This window comes from Scyliorhinus torazame, chromosome 10 (genome assembly GCF_047496885.1).
Source record: "Scyliorhinus torazame isolate Kashiwa2021f chromosome 10, sScyTor2.1, whole genome shotgun sequence".
In the NCBI taxonomy this organism is placed as follows: domain Eukaryota; kingdom Metazoa; phylum Chordata; class Chondrichthyes; order Carcharhiniformes; family Scyliorhinidae; genus Scyliorhinus; species Scyliorhinus torazame.
In genome coordinates, this window is record NC_092716.1 from 119,256,891 (window position 1) to 119,273,943 (window position 17,053).

General features: G+C 45.5%; 1 protein-coding gene across 3 annotated transcripts in view; it reads left to right on the forward strand.

Annotated features, from left to right (window-relative positions):
• dnaaf1 (dynein axonemal assembly factor 1) overlaps positions 1-17,053 on the forward strand; it is a 281,897-nt gene that overhangs the window by 99,524 nt on the left and 165,320 nt on the right. For all 3 annotated transcript variants that reach the window (XM_072518667.1, XM_072518669.1, XM_072518668.1), the window contains 3 exons: positions 2,094-2,913; positions 7,172-7,263; positions 13,123-13,344. In XM_072518667.1, the coding sequence (XP_072374768.1) occupies positions 2,094-2,913; positions 7,172-7,263; positions 13,123-13,344 (1,134 nt within the window). The remainder of the gene's footprint in view (positions 1-2,093; positions 2,914-7,171; positions 7,264-13,122; positions 13,345-17,053) is intronic.

Sequence of the window (17,053 nt, forward strand, 5' to 3'; positions counted from 1 at the left end):
GAAAGGGAAATAATGTTTCATCAATTGATTAGCGTTTTTTGAGGATATGACAAGCAGGATGGAATAATATGAACCAAAAGATGTGTAGTTGGATTTCCAAATGGCATACAATAAGATGCCACACAATGTTACTGCACAAGATAACAGTTTCTGGTGTTAGGGTAATACATTAGCATGGATAAAGGACTGGCTAACTAACAGGAACTAAGGAGTCAGGATAAATGGGTTATCACAGGATGGCAAAAGTATAATGAGTGGAGTGCCACAGGATTCAGTGCTGGGACCTCTACTATTTACAATGTATATTAATGACTTGGATGAAGGGACTGAGTGTATTGCAGTTAAATCTGTTGGTGATACAAAGAAAGGTGGGAACTAAATTGTGAAGAGGACAGAAAGAGTCTACAAAGGGATATATATTGGTTGAGGGATGGACAAAATTGAATATTAAATGGGAAAATGGGAGGTTCTACATTTTGGCAGAGAGTAGAGATAAGCAGAATGCTATTTAAATGAAGAGAGACTAAAGAATGCTGCAGCGCAGAGGGATTTGGCTGTTCTTGTAAATGACTCACAAAGGTTTAGCAGCAGATCCAGCAAGTAATTAAGAAGGAAAATGGTATGTTGGCCTTTATTGCAAGGGAGTTGGAGTATAAAAGTAGGGAAATCTTTCTACAACTACACAGGGCATTGGGGAGACTGCACCAAGAGTCTCCCCTGCACCAAGATTGACTGTGTACAGTTTTAGTCACTTTCTTTAAGGAGGTATACAATTGCATTGGAAGCACTTTAGAGAAGCTTCACTGGACTAATCTTATCAGGAAAATTGAGCAGGTTGGGCCTATTCACATTGGAGTTCAGAAGACTGGAAGGTGATCTTGTTGAAACATGTAAATTCTGAGAGCACTCAACAGAGTAGATGCTGAGAGAATGATTCTCCCCGTGGGGGAATCGAGAAATAGGAGACGCAGTTTAAACATATGGGATCACCCAAATAAGACAGCGATGAGTAATTTCTTCTCTCAGCAGCCCATTAGTCTTTGGAATTCTCTTCCCCAGAGAGCAATGGAAGTTAAATCATTGAATATATGCAAGGCAAAAAACCAGGAACACGGATTTATGTTTTTGGCTCAGTGATGCGTGGGTAATGTGAGGAAGAACATTTTTTGTACAACAAGTGGTAATGGCATGGAAGCTGCTGTCCTTGAGGGTTGTTGAAGTGTAGATGGTCAATGATTTCAGGAGGATTTTGGATAGTCACTTGATTATCCAAATAAATTTGCAGGGCATGGGGAATAGATTGGGAGAATGGGATTGACTTTACAGCATGGATTCAGTGGTCCAAATGGCCTCTTTCATATTATTCTGATTCTGACTTGTTGATATTCCTTCCACCCACTCAGAAATACCTCCTGATAAAATCCATGGCTCTCTATAATACTTCCTGATTTACTCCATGCATCTATTTTCAGTAAAATTTACTGCTTAACTCCAACCCTCTGTAACATAGAATAGAATTCAATTCCGACTGTGCAAAAGGAAGCCATTTGGTCTATCGAGACTGCACTGACCCTCTGAAACAGTACCCCACCCAGGCTCACTCCCCCGCCCTATCCCTGCAACCTCACCTAACCTACACATCTTTGGTCACAAAGGGGAAATTTAGCATGGCCGATCCATCTAACCTGCACATCTTTGGACAGTGGGAAGACACGTGAGCACCCGGAGGAAATCCACGCAGACACGGGGAGAAAGTGCAAACTCCACATCAGACAGTCACGCAAGGTCGGAATTGAACCTGGGTCCCTGGTGCTGTGAGGCAGCAGTGCTAACCACTGTGCTGCCCTTTGCTTGCACACATCTGAATGAAGGTGGCAGATCTACCATGCACCCACTGCCTCTCAATAATACTATGAAACACCTTACACACACTCAGTGATATTGATATTGCTTACACCCCTTGCTAATAGTCTGCCGTTGGTTATACATATTGCCCACCCTATTTTGTTCAGGCACCAGTGCATGCTCTGAGTGGGGAGAGAGCGATTGCACAAAGCCCAGATTCTCTAAACCTTGTGCTTATGTATTTTCAGCAAATCAGCTGCTCTCCTGCAGTGAAGGCACTGAAGCTGTGAGGAGTGAAGGAACTGAAGCTGTGAGCAGTGAAGGCACTGGAGCTGTGAGCAGTGAAGGCACTGAAGCTGTGAGAAGTGAAGGCACTGAAGCTGTGAGCAGTGAAGGCACTGGAGCTGTGAGCAGTGAAGGCACTGGAGCTGTGAGTAGTGAAGGCACTGGAGCTGTGAGCAGTGAAGGCACTGGAGCTGTGAGCAGTGAAGGCACTGGAGCTGTGAGCAGTGAAGGCACCGAAGCTGTGAGCAGTGAAGGCACTGGAGCTGTGAGCAGTGAAGGCACTGAAGCTGTAAGCAGTGAAGGCACTGGAGCTGTGAGCAGTGAAGGCACTGGAGCTGTGAGCAGTGAAGGCACTGAAGCTGTGAGCAGTGAAGGCACTGGAGCTGTGAGCAGTGAAGGCACTGAAGCTGTGAGAAGTGAAGGCACTGGAGCTGTGAGCAGTGAAGGCACTGAAGCTGTGAGAAGTGAAGGCACTGAAGCTGTGAGCAGTGAAGGCACTGGAGCTGTGAGCAGTGAAGGCACTGCAGCTGTGAGCGGTGAAGGCACTGCAGCTGTGAGCAGTGAAGGCACTGCAGCTGTGAGCGGTGAAGGCACTGCAGCTGTGAGCAGTGAAGGAACCGAAGCTGTGAGCAGTGAAGGAACCAAAACTGTGAGAAGGGAAGGAGAAAGTAAACTGCAGAAGAGTGACCAGCTGAATGATCAAGAAAGAACTAAGAGCAGGGAGATACATGAACTCAAATCCAGAAAACCTCAGGAAAAAGCCAAGAAGGATTCAGGACCCAGGTGAGAAGCTTGTCCTGTTACAAACAAGCTGTTCTTTTTCCCATGGATCCTTACTGAGGTAGGAGACAGATTATTCATTAACTTTCAAAGACATGTTGCTCGCTCTTTTTAACATCATTTTCGTTGATCAGTGACAGTGTGTGTCATTATATCATGAAATCAACCCAATACAGATGGAGGCCATTGAGCCTATTTTGGCTGTGCTGGCTCTGAAAGAGCTCAGCAATTAATGCTTCCCCGACAGTCCTTCAGTTTTTGTGAGTCAAGTATTCATCCCACTCTCTTTTGAAATTTACTATTGTATTATAAAAAGGGGTTAGGAGACAAAGAACAAAGAAAAGTACAGGAACAGGCCCTTCGGTCCACCAAGCCTGCCCTGGCCATGCTGCCGATCTAAACTAAAACCTTCTACACTTCTGGGGTCCGTATCCCTCTATTCCCATCTTATTCATGTATTTGTCAAGACGCCCCATAAATGTCACTATCGCACCTGGTTCCACCACCTCCTCAGGCAGCGGGTTCCAGGCATCTACTGCTCTCTGTTGTAAAAAAAAACTTACCTCACCCATCTCCTCTAATACTTGCCCCTCGCACCTTACACCCATGTCCCCCTAATAATTGACTCTTCCACACTGGGAAAAAGCTTCTGACTATCCACTCTGTCTATGCCCCTCATAATTTTGTAGACTTCTATCAGGTCGCCCCTCAACTTCAGTCGTTCCAGTGAGAACAAACCGAGTTTATCCAACCACTATTCTGAGCTAATGCCCTCCATACATCCTGATAAACCACTTCTGTACCCTCTCCAAAGCTTCCACATCCTTCTGGCAGTGTGGTGACCAAAATTGGACACTATATTCGAAGTGTGGCCTAATTAAGGTTCTATACAGCTGCAGCATGACTTGCCAATTTTTACGCTCAATGCCCTGGCCGATGAAGGCAAGCATACCTTATGCCTTTTTGACTACCTTCTCCACCTGTGTTGCCACTTTCAGTGACCTGTACACCCAGATCCCTCTGCCTGTCAATACTCTGAAGGGTTCTGCCATTTACTGTATATTTCCCACCTGTATTAGACCTTACAAAATGCATTACTTCATTTTATCTGGACTAAACATCATCTGCCATCTCTCTGCCCAGGTTGCCAAATGATCTATAACCTGCTGAATCCTCGGATGATCCTCATCCACAATTCCACCACCTTTATGTAGTCTGCAAACTGACTAATCAAACAAATTACATTTTCCTCCAAACCATTTATATATACTCCAAACTGCAAAGGTCCCAGCACTGATTCCTGTGGAACACCACTAGTCACAGCCCTCCATTCAGCAAAGCACCTTTCCACTGCTACCCTCTGTCTTTGACCGAGCCAGCTCTGCATCCATCTTGCCAGCTCAACTCTGATCCCTTGTGACTTCACCTTTTGTACCAGTCTGCTATGTGGGACCTTGTCAAAGGCCTTGCTGAAGTCCATATAGACAAAATCCACTGCCCTACCTGCATCAATCATCCTTGTGACCTCCTCGAAAAACTCTTATCAAGTTAGTGAGACACTTCCTCAAAAAACGCGATAAAGTTAGTGAGACACCACCTCCTCTTCAGAAAACCATGCTGCCTCTTGCTAATACGTCCATTTGCTTCCAAATGGGAGTAAGTCTTGTCTCGAAGAATCCTGTCCAATAATTTCCCTGCCACTGACGTGAGGCTCACCGACCTGTAATTTCCTGGATTATCCTTGACACCCTCCTTAAATAAAGAAACAACATTAGCTATTCTCTCGTCCTCTGGGACCTCGCCTATAGCCAGTGAGGATTCAAAGATTTCTGTCAAGGCAATTTCCTTCCTTGCCTCCCTCAGTATTCTGGGGTAGCTCCCATCAGACCCTGAGCCTTATCTACCTTAATGTTTTTCCCAACACTTCCTCCTTTTTGATCTCAATGTGACCCAGACTATCTACACACCCTTCCCCTGATTCATCATCCGCCAAGTCCTTCTCTTTGGTGAATACTGATGCAAAGTACTCATTCAGTACTTCACCCATTTCCTCTGGTTCCACGCATAGATTCCCTCCAGTGTCCTTGAATGGGCCAACCTTTTCCCTGACTACCTTCTTACTCTTTATATATGTGTAAAAAGCCTTGGGATTTTCCTTAATCCTGTTTGCCAATGACCTTTTGTGACCCCTTTTAGCCTTCCCGGCTCCTTGCTTAAGATCCTTCCTACTTTCCTTATATTCCTCACGGGCTTTTTCTATTCCCAGCCTTCTAGCACTTACAAATGCTTCCTTTTACTTTTGGACGAGGCTTGCAATATCCCTTGTTATCCAAGATTCCCGAAGCTTACCATACTTACCATTCTTCTTCACAGGAACATACAACTGACATTTGAAAGCTTCCTACATGCTAGAAGTTGATTTACCCTCAAACATCCGCCCCAATCTAGATTTTTCAGTTCCTGCCGAATATTGTTAGAATTAGCCTTCTCCCAATTTAGCACCTTTATCCGCGGACTACACTTATCTTTACCTAACAGTACCTTAAAACATACTGAATTATGGTTACTGTTCCCAAAATGCTCCCCTACTGAAACTTCGACCACCTGGCCAGGCTCATTCCCCAAAACCAGATCCAGTACGGCCCCTTCCCTAGTTGGACTATCTGCATATTGTTTCAAGAAGCCCTCCTGGATGCTCCTTCCAAACTCTGCCCCATCCAAGCCCCTGGCACTAAGTGAGTCTCAGTCAATATAGGGGAAGTTAAAATATCTCGCCACAACAATCCTGTTGCTTTTACTCCTTTCCAAATTCAGCCTACGTATCTGCTCCTCTATCTCCCGCAGGCTGTTGGGAGGTCTGTAGTAAACCCCCAACATTGTGACTGCGCCCTTCCTACTCTTGAGCTCTACCCATATTGCATCGCTGCATGAGCCCTCTGAAGTGCCCTCCCAGAGTAGAGCTGTGATATTCTCCTTCAACAGCAGTGCAACTCCCCCACCCCTTTTACAACCCCCCTATCTCGCCTTAAACATCTAAATCCTGGAAAGTTTAGCTGCCAGTCATGTCATCAACCAAGTCGCTGTAATGGCAACAACACCACAGTTCCAAGTACTAACCTAATCCACCTCTACCACCTCCGGTTGCAAAGCGTTCCAGGCACCCACCACCCTCTGCATAAAAAACATTCCATGCACATCTCCCTTAAACTTCCCCATCTCACCTTGAAATTGTGACCCCTTGTAATTGACACCCCCACTCTTGGAAAAAGCTTGTTGCTACCCACCCTGTCCATACCTCTCATAATTTTGTCGACCTCAATCAGGTCCCCCCTCAACCCCTGTCTTTCCAATGAAAACAATCCTAATCTACTCAACTTTCTTCATAGCTAGCACCCTCCATACCAGGCAACATCCTGATGAACCTCCTCTGCACCCTCTCTAAAGCATCCACATCCTTCTGATAATGTGGCGACCAGAACTGCATGCAGTATTCCAAATGTGGCCTAACCAAAGTCTTATACAACTGTAACATGGCCTGCCGACTCTTGTACTCAATACCCCATCCGATGAATAACAGTTCCCCCTGTTATTTCACCTTCTGACCTATTGATCCGGTTCCCACTCCCACTTTCTCGACATGAAGATACTGAGATGGGTGAAGGAAACGAGAAAGTGCACTCACGCCTCTTACCACTCCTCGTCTAGTAAGCCATAAACCGGCCCCACCAATGGGGCACAACTATTTCTCAGTGCTCGTGCACCTCCACCAGCAAACCCATCTTAAATCGGGTCAAAAAAGACCAAGCAATTCCAGCTCATGTGGGAGCCACCAAATGTGTGACCACTCACTCCATGGCTGTCACCAGAAGCCTCTGTAATGACCTCTTCACCAGTTGTGTTGACTGCTTGTCTCAGTACTTTCTTTCCTCCCACAAGCTATTGCAAGTGTGCAAAAAATGTAAAGATTGTCGGTGGGATTCTCCGTTCTGCCGCACTCATTTTCTGGAGGTTCCCCTGTCCCACGGCCGGCCATGGTTTCCCATTGTGCAACCCATGCCGTCGGGAAATCTGCGGGCGTGAGTGCACTGCCGGGGAATCCGAGGATTCCGCTGACAGAGAATCCCGCCCGCTATGTTTTCAAATCAACAGGCTGGTCCGAGCAAGGAAAGGTTAGAGGGGACATTGGTTACATTCTCTTTCCATTTGATCTGAATTATGGCTTGGCTGAGAAGCTGAAATATTCTTACCTTTACCTCGGCAGAATGACAAAGCAGTTCCTGCGGCAACATTGTAAACAGCAGAAGCTCTACCAGACACCTTACCTGAATGACACGCTCTATTTGCACTTTAAAGGTGAGTGGCACTTTAATTATATCCAAACATCCAAACATCCCTAACTAGTAACTTCACGGCCTGGGGTTTCCTTTGTGCGCACAATCCAAAGTTTAGACCCAGAAATGTGCCTCATTTTACCAACTGTATTACCCCACTTACCTTCCAAATCTCATTAAAATATGGATCAGCACAAACACTGACTCCACGTCATTTATTTCTCACTTCAACGTAAAAGTTTAACTTTCAACACATTTCTTCATCATTCATGCAGAGCAGACACAGCATGTTTAAAACCTGTGATCGGGAAAAAATGTAGTTCTTGATTTGGCTTTTACTTTGCATAAAAATGAAAATTATCTGCTTAACTTAAACCCCAAATTTTGAGATCTTTTAAACCTCGCAATTGGTTTGTGCCCAGATTACGGGTGGACAGTGTTAATGTTGCAATCTTGTCACATTAAAGTGCAGGCTCTAATTGTTTATGATGGAAGGGAAAGGTTATTCTTACTTAAAAAAGCATTTCCACCTACGGGGGAGCAGGAAAAGGGATTCTTTGCATTGTACAGTCTGTGAATAAACCGATGTTGATGAATAACACTCTGTGAATAAACCTCCTTTACTGAGTGAATTATAGCAGACGTCACTTATGGTGAACACATTTATGTGAAAGGGAATTCCTGACTATAATCACTATAATCTGATGGCACTGTATGAAGAATGCATTTTTTATCTGGGCCAGCATTTATTGTTGTGGATCTGGAGTCACATTTAGGCCAGGTAAGGACGACAGATTTTCTTCCCTAAAGGACATTAGTGAACCAGCTGGGTTATTATGACATCCGACAATGGTTTAATGGTCACCTTTAGACTTTTTGTTGCATATTTTTATTGCACTCAAATTCCATCATCTGCCAGGGCGGAATTCGAACCCGGGTCCCCAGAGCATGACTCTGGATTATTAGTCCAGCAATAATACCACTGCGCCACTGCCTCCCTACCATTCACAAAGAAATTTAACAATCTTTCATGCAATGCAACTAGCTTTAATAAATTGCAGTCAGTGGTTCGTATGAACGTGGACCACTTCAAACAGAGGAGAAGTTCAAGTAAATAGAAGGTGATTAAACATTAACCCGGTGTTATTCACTTATGTTTATTCTCTTTTATGTTGATTTCAGTAATTGAAGATGATGTTTAGACTTTGAGTTTACAGGTGCCCTTCTCCTCTATTAAAAAGGGCTTTTATTCTTATATTCAGTGCTAACTATTGAGTCAGGACAGTTGTTTCTGTCTGAAATCACTGAAGACACTGGAACCAGAAACTTTCAAATCAGCATTAACAGAAATGGGTAATGGTTAATGTTTCTTCGCCAAAATAAATGTCTGCCCATGTTAAACCTGGCCTTCAATGTCATGGGGTCTATCGTTAGCTCCAAATATAGAGAAGATTCAGGCTCAGAAATTGTTTTTCAATTACTTAATTAGATTCAAAATGACAATTCATAGAATCATAGAATCCCTACAGTACAGAAGGAGGCCATTCGGCCAGCCCCTGAGAGAGCACCCCACCTAAGCCCACTTCCACCCTATCCCCATAACCCAGCAACCCCACCAAACCTTTGGACACTCCGTGACCAATCCACCTAACCTGCACCTCTTTGGACTGTGGGAGGAAACCGGAGCACCAGGAGGAAACCCATGCAGACACGGGGAGAACGTGCAGACTCCGCACAGATAGTGACCCAAACCTGGAATTGAAGCCAAAACCCTGGCGCTGTGAAGCAACAGTGCCACCGTGCTGCCCATATTTGATTGAATACAATAGATAGATACAACTGAGATAACATTGTGTACACCAAAACAATAGTCTTTTGGTGATGATTCAGGTCTGATAGGAAAGACGGTCTGATAGGAAAACAATGTGATCAGAGTGTAGCCAACCCCGAAAAGAAGATCTGCATGTATCACAAAGGACTGGCAAAACCATGGTAACAGTTTGTAGCTGGTGTCGTAGCACATAACACCTGTTATCTGGATCAGCCAGAAGTAAAAGTCAATCCCTGACTATTCCTGTGTATTTCCCTTTTGAAGTAATATTTAGCCATCCTTTTGATAGTATTCCCATTCAGGTGATTACAGTGGAATATGATTGAAGTTAGGATCATTCATTTATTTTACCTGGTACTCCGAACGTTACAAAACATTTCTGTGACATACATCTAACTTTTTTTATGGAATTTATGGAAATTTGTTTTGGAAATGGAAATGAAAATGGAAAATTGGACACTTTCAGGCCCGCTCTCTAAAGTTGTTGGAAAATAAAAGAAAGCCCTCGCCTGTTTATTTTAATTACCATAAATTTAGATCTTTGTCTCATTATTGTGTATGATCAGAAGAAATAGGAGCAGGAATAGACCACTCAGCTCATCCAGCCTGCTTTGCCATTGAATCAATCATAGCTGACCGGATTGTTGACTTAACTCCACTTTCCTGCCTGACCCCGGTCAATCAAAGGGTTGTGTAACTCGGCTGTGAATGACCCAGCATCGAGTGCTCTCTGGGGCATAGGATTCTCACTCCTCTTCTCACTCCACGTGATATCAAGAAACAGCTGAAGGCGCTCGATACTGCAAAGGTTATGGGCCTCTTAATACTCCGGCAAGAGTTTTGACGACTTATGCTCCAGAACTTGCCATACCCCTAGCCAAGCTATCCCAGTACAGCTACAACACTGGCATCGACCCGGCAATGTGGAAAATTGTCCAAGAGTGTCCTGTACACAATTCCAACCTGGCTAATTACTGCCCCATAAGACCATAAGACATATGAGCGGTAGTAAGGCCATTCGGCCCATCGAGACCACTCCACCATTCAATCATGGCTGATTTCAACTCCATTTACCCGCTCTCTCCATAGCCCTTAATTCCTCGAGAAATCAAGAATTTATCAACTTCTGTCTTAAAGACACTCAACGACCCGGCCTCCACCACCCTCTGTGGCAATGAATTCCACAGACACACCACTCTCTGGCTGAAGAAATTTCTCCTCATCTCTGTTCTAAAGTGACTCCCTTTTATTCTAAGGCTGTGCCCCCGGGTCCTAGTCTCCCCTGCTAATGGAAACAACTTCCCTACGTCCACCCTATCTAAGCCATTCATTATCTTGTAAGTTTCTATTAGATCTCCCCTCAACCTCTTAAACTCCAATGAATATAATCCCAGGATCCTCAGACGTTCATCGTATGGCCCCATCAGCTCTTGGTCATCAACAGGACCGAGGATGGAAGGAGTCATCAACAGGACTATCAAGTGGCACTTACTCAGCAATAACCAGCTCACTGACATTCAGTTTGGGTTCCACCATTGTCACCCACTTCTTGACCTCCAAAGGGGAGGTGTGAGAGTGACTGCTCTTGATCCAAGGCAGCATTTGATTGAGTATGGCATCAGGAAGCCCTAGCTTGTTGAAGTCTTACCTGGCACAAAGAAAGATGTGGAGATGCCGGCGTTGGACTGGGGTGAGCACAGTACGAAGTCTGACAACACCAGGTTAAAGTCCAACAGGTTTGTTTCGATGTCACTAGCTTTCGGAGTGCTGCTCCTTCCTCAGGTGAATGAAGAGGTACGTTCCAGAAACACATATATAGACAAATTCAAAGATGCCAAACAATGCTTGCAATGCGACCATTAGCAGGTGATTAAATCTTTACAGATCCAGAGATGGGGTAACCCCAGGTTAAAGAGGTGTGAATTGTATCAAGCCAGGACAGTTGGTAGGATTTCGCAGGCCAGATGGTGGGGGATGAATGTAATGCGACATGAATCCCAAGTCCCGGTTGAGGCCGCACTCATGTGTGCGGAACTTGGCTATAAGTTTCTGCTCGGCAATTCTGCGTTGTCGCGCGTCCTGAAGGCCGCCTTGGAGAACGCTTACCCGGAGATCAGAGGCTGAATGCCCACTTCAGCAGTCAAGGGCATACTCCAGGTGTGGCCTCACTAACACCTTATACAATTGCAGCATAACCTCCCTAGTCTTAAACTCCATCCCTCTAGCAATGAAGGACAAAATTCCATTTGCCTTCTTAATCACCTATTGCACCTGTAAACCAACTTTTTGCGACTCATGCACTAGCACACCCAGGTCTCTCTGCACAGCAGCATGTTTTAATATTTTATCATTTAAATAATAATCACTTTTGCTGTTATTCCTACCAAAATGGATAACCTCACATTTGTCAACATTGTATTCCATCTGCCAGACCCTAGTCCACTCACTTAGTCTGACAATATTGAATTATTTACCCGTCAGTCTGGCCTCAATAAAACTCGAGATGGATTTGTAGGTATAATATTATTTATTTTTAACCAACTTGCAAGGCTGACTCGCTCCACAGAGATTCAGAACATACAAGTGGTCTCCTGGAGCTCCAGAACCGAGTGCTATCGGAGACAAAGAAATCTTTACAAATCTCATTCAAATGACATCAGGTTTCACACACAAGATTCCCATAGGTCATCCTATACACCTCCTGACCGGGCCATATATCCTGATTGGCTCACTTTGCATTCCTTAACCCTGGGCCTCTTGTTACCCAGCATCCTTTTCCCCATCCTTGCCATGCTTTCTGAATCCATTTGTCCTTTGTTTGTGAACTCACTACTATCAGACTGGCTCACATCTACATTATTGTAACTAATATTTGAACTAACTATTTTATATCACATTCGTTTGTTCAATTCCTCATTCGCTCCATTGCATTAAGGTACACAAGTCCCCGGGGCCAGATGGAATCTATCCCAGTTACTGCGGGAGGCAAGGGGAGAAACAGCTGGGGCCGAATCAGATATCCTGGCAGACTGGTACAAAAAATGAAATCACATGGGATTCGGGGTGGGTTGGCTAGATGGATCCATAACTGTCTTGGTTATAGAAGGCAGGAGTAGCAGTGGAAGGGTGGAGGACAAATGTGGATGGTACCAGGAAGCCCCAGCGAACCACACTGACATGTTCTGGTTCTGCCCCATCTTGTCGGAAGGAGAGTCATGGGAGTGAGAGTGGAGCCAAGCCCACTGGTGGCTGTCTTCAGGGTGTCGGAATAACCAGAACTCTTTACGGGGTTATGGGCAGATGCCCTAGTCTTTGCCTCCCTGATCGTCTGCCAGAGACCCCTGCTCAGCTGGAGATCAGCAGCGCAACCCAAGGCATGGCTAATTTTAGGAGTCTTCTTAATTACTTTGTTAAGTATTTAAACATTTTAGGGTGGCATAGTGGTTTGCACTGTTGCCTCAACGCGCATGAGACTCGGGTTCAATTCTGGCCTTGGGTGACTGCGTGGAGTTTGCATGTTCCCTCCAATGTCTGCGTGGGTTTCTTCCAGGTTCTCCGGTTTCCTCCCACAGTCGAAAGATGTATAGGTTAGGTGGATTGGCTGTGCTAAATTGCCCCTTAGTGTCCAAAAATGTTAGGTGGGGTTACTGGGATATGGGGATTGGGTGGGGGCATAGGCTTAGATAGGTTGTTATTTCCATGGGTGGGTGCAGACTGGATGGGCTGAATGGCCTCTTTCTGCACTAAATTCTATGATTCTATGATTTCTATCCACTGAATGTTGAAGGTGGAGAAAGTTGATTAATGAAGGGAAGAGCAGCTGTTCAAAGGTGCCTGGACTAATGAAAACATTTGTTTGGTTTTGTGATGGGTCAGGTTTCTCTCTAGTTTAACCACAGTATGTATTAAGTAGTTAGAAGCTGCCTACATGTTGAGGATGTGACAAAGGAGTACTGTATATGATTAATCTTTTAATTGCAGCCAGTGTTGCCTAATGGTATCGATTTTGTGTTGATGAGCACTTGTTTCTTTCTGTCCTGCCCGGTGTAGGTTTCTCCTGTATTGAGAACCTGGAGGAATACACTGGTCTGAGGTGCCTCTGGCTGGAGTGTAATGGCCTGTTAACGATTGAGAACCTGGATGCTCAGACTGAGCTCCGTTGCCTCTTCCTGCATCAAAACCTCATTCACAAAATAGAGAACTTGGAGCCGTTGCAGAAACTGGATTCCATCAACCTGAGCAACAACTACATCAAAACCATTGAGAACATCTGTGAGTAAAGCTCAGGGACTCTCCTGTCCTTTCCCATACATGAGAACTGTACACAATATAAGCGCTCTGTGCTGTTTACCGTGCTGTTCATTGTCAACAGCCAATTGATTGAGTGCCTGCGAGAATTAGAATTAGAATGTGTAAATGACCATCACGTGCACCCAAATTGCGGCAAGGGTTTTTACTCACATTTTTGCATGTGTTCAGTTGTAGAGGAGAGAGAATGTGTTGGATTGGCGAGATGCATGCAGAGAGGGGAAGCGTAGGGGTAGTGGGCCAGGCAAAGAGTGCAATGATGCCCATGCTTGGGAATGGACAGGGTTGGATTGGAAAACTGCACGGTGATGGGAGGTGTGCAGGAGGGTTGATGTGGGGTTGTGGAGGTAGGGGTGCAAGTAGGCGGCTGGGGAACAGGGAGGGTAGATGGGTGAAGGTGTGAGGAGTGGATTAAGTGCATGGAGAGTGGCACTGGAATGGCCCTCACAAATTACATCTTATATGGTGTATTTTCTCTTTTTAACCTTTTAACAGTCAATCACAGTCCTCTCTTCCAGTGCTAATCTCAGTGGGACCACCTTCGCTTAGATCCACCCTTGAACTATCCAATTACAGCCAGAAAGTCAGGTGCAACAGCTTCTCTTCCAACCCGTTCTCCGTTACTTATGGAGTTGCTCAAGGATCTATACTTGATCCCCTCTTCTTCCTCACCTAGACAAGAACATAAGAAATGAAGCAGGAGTAGACCATACAACCCTTCATGCCTACTCCGCCATTCAATTCCGCCTCAACTGCATTTTCCTACCTGATCCGCATATTCCTCAACTCCCTGAAAGAACAAACATTTGTCTATTTTAGTCTCTTCAACAATGGAGCATCCACACTCCACAGGAGGAGACAATTCCAAACTATCACAACCGTTTGGGTGAATAAATTTCTGCTCATCTCATTCCTAAATAATCAGCCCCTTATCCAGAGTGTGACCCCATGTTCGAGATTCCCCAACCAGGAGAAACGACCTCTCAGTGTCTACCTTGTGATACCCCTTCATAATCTTGGAGATTTCAAAAATATCAACTCTCATTCTTCCAAACTCCAGAGGATATAAGCCCCCTTTGCTCAGCCTCTCATCGTTGTACATCCCTCTCATCCCATGGAACGGTCAGTTGAAACTTCTCTGTACTGCATCCAATGCAAAGATATCCTCCCTTAAATATGGAGAGGAAATTTGCACACAGTATTCTAGGTGTGCTCTGAACCATGTACAATTGTCGCAACATTTTCTTATTCTTGAACTCCAATCATAGATTATCATAGAATTTACAGTGCAGAAGGAGGCCACCCGGCCCATCGAGTCCGCACCGGCTCTTGGAAAGAGCACCCTACCCAAGGTCAACACCTCCACCCTATCCCCACAACCCCAACCAACACTAAGGGCAATTTTGGACACTAAGGGCAATTTATCATGGTCAATCCACCTAACCTGCACATCTTTGGACTGTGGGAGGAAACCGGAGCACCCGGAGGAAACCCACGCACACACGGGGAGGACGTGCAGACTCCACACAGACAGTGACCCAAGCCGGAATCGAACCTGGGACCCTGGAGCTGTGAAGCAATTGTGTTATCCACAGTGCTACCGTGCTGCCCTTGCAATACTGGTTAACATGCCATTTCATTGCTGCTGTACCTGCATTTAAACTTTGTTTTTTATATGATTACACCCAGGTCTCTCTGATCATCAACATTTAAAAGTTTTAGGCCTTTTTGAAAAATAATCTGCTTTTCTATCTTGTTATTAAAGTGAATAACCTCATATTTCTCCACATTATACCCTATCTGCCACTTCATTGCCCATTCACTTAACCTGTCTGAATCTTTTTACAGTTTCTTTGTTTCCTCCCCACAGCTTATATTCCCACCTTTTTTTGTCATCAGGAGACTTGGATCACTACTCTTGGTCATTTGACTAAGTCATTAATATGGATTTTAAATATCTGAGGCTCCAACACTGCTCCTTGAGGCAATCTGTGCCAGTCACAACTTGACAATTTGAAAATGCTCATTATCCCTACTTTCTTTTTCTTGTACATTAACCAGTCTTCCATCCATATTCCCGTAACTTCATGAACCCTTATCTTGTGCATTGACATTTTGTTTGGCACTTTTATCAAATACCTTTTGGAAATCCAAGTGTACTACATCTACTACTCTTTATATTCCCTACTGGTGATAACCTCAAAAATCTCTATTAAATTTATCAAACATCATTTTCTTTTTGTAAAATTGTTTTTCTTTTAAAAAAAAATGTTTATTAAGAATTTTTAACACAATTTTCAACCATACAAAACAACCCCCCACCGTAACACAAAAGAAAGAAAGCTCGCATAGCAAGACATGAACATGGCAAGTCAATATGATACAGAGCTTTGTACATTGGATTCCTTCTGGACATATCAGTTACCCGGATCGTTCATGTATTTTCGCGCTCAAATGCCCCCCATAAAGGCCCCCTTCCCCCTCCCCCCCACATCTGTCCTCCACCCCAAAGAACCTACTCAGCCTCGCCCCCGTCATATGCGCTCTGTGAACTACCTTAAACTATCAGGCTAAGCCTGGCACACGAGGACGAGGAATTAACCCTACTTAGGGCATCAGCCCACAGCCCCTCCTCAATCTCCTCCCCTAGCTCCTCTTCCCATTTACCTTTTAGCTCCTCTACCAAAGCCTCCCCCTCTTCTTTCATCTCCTGGTATATCGCCGACACCTTGCCCTCCCCGACCCATACGCCCAAAATCACCCTGTCTTGAATCCCCTGTGCCGGGAGCAGCGGGAATTCCCTCACCTGCCGCCTCACAAACGCCCTCACTTGCATATACCTGAAAGCATTTCCCGGGGGTAGTCCAAATTTCTCCTCCAGCGCCCCTAAGCTCGCAAACGTCCCGTCGATGAACAGGTCCCCCATTCTTCTAATCCCTGCCCGATGCCAGCTCTGAAACCCCCCGTCCATCCTTCCTGGGACAAACCGATGGTTATCCCTGATCGGGGACCACACCGAGGCTCCCATCGCTCCCCTATGTCGTCTCCACTGCCCCCAGATCTTTAACGTTGCCGCCACCACTGGGCTCGTGGTGTACCTTGTCGGCGAGAGCGGCAGCGGTGCCGTCACCAGCGCCCCCAGGCTCGCTCCTTTGCAGGACACCATCTCCAACCTCTTCCACGCCGCCCCCTCTCCCTCTATCACCCACTTACGGATCATCACCACGTTGGCTGCCCAGTAGTAGCCACCCAGATTCGGCAACGCCAACCCTCCTCTATCTCTGCTACACTTCAGGAACCCCCTCCTTACCCACGGGGTCTTACTCGCCCACACAAATCCCATAATGCTCCTGCTTACCCTCTTAAAGAAGGCTTTGGTAATCACAATTGGGGGGCATTGGAATACAAAAAGAAACCTCGGGAGAACCACCACCATTTTGATCGACTGTACCCTGCCCGCCAGCGCGTGTGGCAACAAGTCCCACCTTTTAAAGCCCTCCTCCATCTGTTCCACCAGCCGGGTCAAATTAAGTTTGTGCAGTGCCCCCCAGCTCCTAGCTACCTGAATCCCCAAGTATCGAAAGCTCCTTTCCGCCCTCCTCAACGGTAGGTCGTCTATCCCTCTTCCCTGATCCCCCGGCTGCACCACAAAGAGTTCACTCTTCCCCACATT